We start from the raw sequence: 3854 nt of genomic DNA, 5'->3' as shown, positions 1-3854 counted from the left end.
CGTGATGCATACTTCAAGTGATACGCATAGCGGCAGTCTGACTGCCACTGTCCAGGATGATCAGCATCTTATGTCCCTTTCAGGTCTTCACCAGCTCGGCATGTCTCATCCACATCGTTTGTATCTTTCTCGTCTTGTCTTGCTACTAATCCGTCATTGTTTGCCCCCCTCCCTCAGACTTCAAGATGTCATACGCTGAGCATTGGGCATGTCACCCATCATCCATGTGACACGTCAACAGGCAATGCTTATGTTGAATCCTGGCAGTCCTGCACATTGCCTGGCCGGGATTGTGTGTTTCTGTGTGCATGGCACCGGTATCTCCTCCTGTGACGTCGTGCGCTGCGGTATGTCATGTAGAGTCAACGTGTAACTGGTCGAGAACCAGGTACTGTGCTAGGCACGGAGAGGGAGATGTAGTGCTTACTGTCGTACCGGTGTTTGTCTTGGCTTACACCCGTGCCATTGTCATCATAGTTATCGCTTGGCAGATAATACAAGTACAGATGATTTGCAATGGTGCCATCCTCTAGCAAGCATAATACATGTATTATGGTATAATTCACTACACGTACTATTTACACACACCACACACAAACACACGCATACACACACACACGCACACACACGCATACACACATACACACATCTAGGCTTAACAGTCATGGCTGTTGATTGTTTAATGACGTGAATTTCGGCTCTTGTGGTAAACACTGGAATCCGAGGACATTCGCACACTGGTCGGGGTTGGGGAGACGACAGAGGAGATGGGCACGGATCTCTCGATTTCGAACTCATTGACACATGGTGTGTCTACGCCTCCTTCCCCGACGACTGGGCTAGAGTCCGCTGAATCAGGTCTCTGCCTTCCCCGACGACTGGTCTAGAGTCCGCTGAATCAGGTCTCTGGCAGACTGAGTGAGAGTACCGTGAAGTACCGCCAGAGCGCCCCGTCTCGCGAGAGCGCCCTACCTCGATTTGTTTTATTTCACGAAAGGACGAGATGGCGGTACTTTACGGAACAACTGAGAGTATGGCTGAGAGTGGTCCGATAACACAAGGAATCAGCTATTATAGAATATAATGGATGCTTTTCTCTTCTTGCTAAGCATTCAACACAAGAAACATGTAGTTCAAATGCTCTATTCACTTGAAAAGGCAAGTGTTAACATTTGAGCTATTCTCTCAGTTCGCAGTAGACTTGTTCTGAGCGATTACAAAAGTACAGGCAGGCCGGTGCACAAACCCAGTTAGTGAAGCCACACGTACTGCCAAGCGTCAGCCTACTAGTGTCATGCATTCGGCATGGAAGTCAGAATCCCAAAGACACAGGACTCAATACTCGATGGTACCCTTCAAAGGAAACACACTATTAGCCCTACCGGTCTCATTGTACAATTGGACGTACTAGATGTTCTAAGAAGTATAGCATAACTCCATTGATTGTGACCTTAACTTAGCATGTCACAGCCCACAAAACCACACTCCACCAAGTTAGAATTGAAGAATCGTGTATAGTCAAGGGCATAGTCCTGGTGTCGGCGCTGCAATTTCCATATGCTCCTGCTCAGAACAAGACATACACTGCCTCTGATGCCACTAACAACTCGTTTACAGTTTGCATGGCACTCATGGAAGGATCGATGGGCTTCACGCATCTGTCAATGACATTCAGGCAGAAGAGCCAACAAATGTCACCTCAATATTGCTAGCTGTAGGGAATAGCAGAAAACCTGAAAATACTGTATCCCACGTACACAAAGGCACACAATGAAAACCTGGCAAATTAATTCCGTTGTGACTCAGAGTATTGTTTAAGTCGTGCACTGGCATGCGACGTAGTGTGTTCATAGCAATACCAGGATCAGGTCCACGCTCATAGCTGACGTCAGAGCGAGTAAGAGGATCAGCTTCCACATTCTTCATCGAAAAGGTGTGAACTGGTGGCGACCAGTGCGGATGTCTCCGACAAGACGCATATCGCTACCAGGCAGCCCTTGCCCTTGCCAGTCCCAGTTGGTTTAACATGCGCATCACATGAAGTATGACATGAAGGTAGCGGACATTTTATGGAATAGCCTCAACACAAGACCAGTAGTAATACACGTACATACTGTTACAACATGTAGTGCATGCACAGTGCAGCACGACAACGTCCACCTCCATGCAGCTGGATCCGTACCAGTCCTCCTCATACCACCACATACATGTACGGCAACACAAGCATCTTTCACTGTAACAATGGAGCGCTATAAAAGAACGGTTTAAGCGGCAGGAATTTCAGATCGTCAGGCCCAAGGTCAAGAAATTTCAAGGCCCTCACATCGAGAAATAAAGCTTTGTCAACCGTCAGAAAAGATGATTGGAAAGGTTGTTGTAGTTCTGGCGGTCGTGGCCATTGCCATGTCTGCTCCAGTGCAGCATCAAGAACAGCAGCAAGATGGTGGCAGTGAAAGACAGCAGCAGCATCGACCGCAGATGGGTGATCATGGTTGTCCAGAGAATGTCACGCGTGAAGACTGCATGCAGAAGATGAAGGCAATGCTTGAGCAGCAAAGACAAGGTGGCTCTGACGAACCTCTTCACTTGGGACGCCGCCCGACAGGTCGACCTACGGGAAATAATGAGCAAGGATCACACGGAGAAGGACTTGATGACGGTCGTTCCCAGCAGCCCCATGGTGGTAGACAAGACGGTGAGAGACCAACAAGGCAAACTGACGAACATCCGCAAGCTGGAGAGCGACCAACTGGGCAAAGTGGACGCGGTGGTCGTCAACATGGCGAGAGACCAACCAGGCAAACATCTGATCGCCAGCGGGAGGGTGGCGAGCAACATGAGAGACCGAGTGGATCGACTCCGCATGGCTTGCAGGGAGAGCGGCCATCGGGTAAGCCACGTTCGTCAGATCGCCAGCAACGCTCAGTTGTCTTCCAGCATCAAGAGGATGATGAAACTACCGAGCAGCGCCCCAGTCACGACCATCCCTCAAACCACCACGACGAACACAGATCCAACCAAGAAGAGCAGCGCCCCAGCCATGAGGAGCAGCACCCGAGCCATGAGGAGCAGCGCCCTAGCCATGAGGAGCAGCGCCCCAGCCATGAGGAGCAGCGCCCGAGCCATGAGGAGCAGCGCCCCAGCCATGAGGAGCAGCGCCCGAGCCACGAGGAGCAGCGCCCGAGCCACGAGGAGCAGCGCCCCAGCCATGAGGAGCAGCGCCCGAGCCACGAGGAGCAGCGCCCGAGCCACGAGGAGCAGCGCCCCAGCCATGAGGAGCAGCGCCCGAGCCACGAGGAGCAGCGCCCTAGCCACGAGGAGCAGCGCCCCAGCTATGAGGAGCAGCGCCCCAGCCATGAGGAGAAGCGCCCCAGCCATGACGAGCATCGCCCCAGCCATGAGGAGAAGCGCCCCAGCCATGAGGAGAAGCGCCCCAGCCATGAGGAGCATCGCCCCAGCCATGAGGAGCATCGCCCCAGCCATGAGGAGAAGCGCCCCAGCCCTCAGCATCGCCCCAGCCATGAGGAGCATCGCCCCAGCCATGATGAGAAGCGCCCCAGCCATGAGGAGCATCGCCCGAAACATGAGGGAGACCATCATCTCCTACATGATGAGTAGCATCATGGCGGAAGATACATTAACGATCAGGATTTCTTACTTGAATATACTTAGAACCTTTCTATCTATATCTATGAGTATCGCACAATATCTTCCTTTCTCTCGCTCTCTTTTTTGTGTGCCAGTGTCCCTCTCACCATCTTAGACTCTCTCATGCTCTCCTTATCTCACTCACGCTCTCTGTCTCTCTCTGTCTCTCAATCTGCCCAGGTTGTTTTCTTCTTTAAAAATTGGAT

General features: G+C 51.7%; 1 protein-coding gene across 1 annotated transcript; it reads left to right on the top strand.

Annotated features, from left to right (window-relative positions):
• Positions 1 to 2060: 2060 nt before the first annotated feature.
• LOC135824221 (putative cyclin-dependent serine/threonine-protein kinase DDB_G0272797/DDB_G0274007) lies at positions 2061 to 3618 on the top strand. Its single transcript, XM_065336953.1, has one exon. It carries the CDS (start codon positions 2359 to 2361, stop codon positions 3616 to 3618), a length of 1260 nt encoding a protein of 419 aa, XP_065193025.1. The 5' UTR covers positions 2061 to 2358.
• Positions 3619 to 3854: the final 236 nt, after the last annotated feature.

This window comes from Sycon ciliatum, chromosome 9 (genome assembly GCF_964019385.1).
Source record: "Sycon ciliatum chromosome 9, ocSycCili1.1, whole genome shotgun sequence".
Lineage (NCBI taxonomy): Eukaryota > Metazoa > Porifera > Calcarea > Leucosolenida > Sycettidae > Sycon > Sycon ciliatum.
This window is presented reverse-complemented; position numbering and strand designations above follow the sequence as displayed.

Bases quoted from the DNA above. Each gene is read 5' to 3' on its own strand.
- LOC135824221 (XM_065336953.1), top strand. From the start codon at position 2,359: ATGATTGGAAAGGTTGTTGTAGTTCTGGCGGTCGTGGCCATTGCCATG.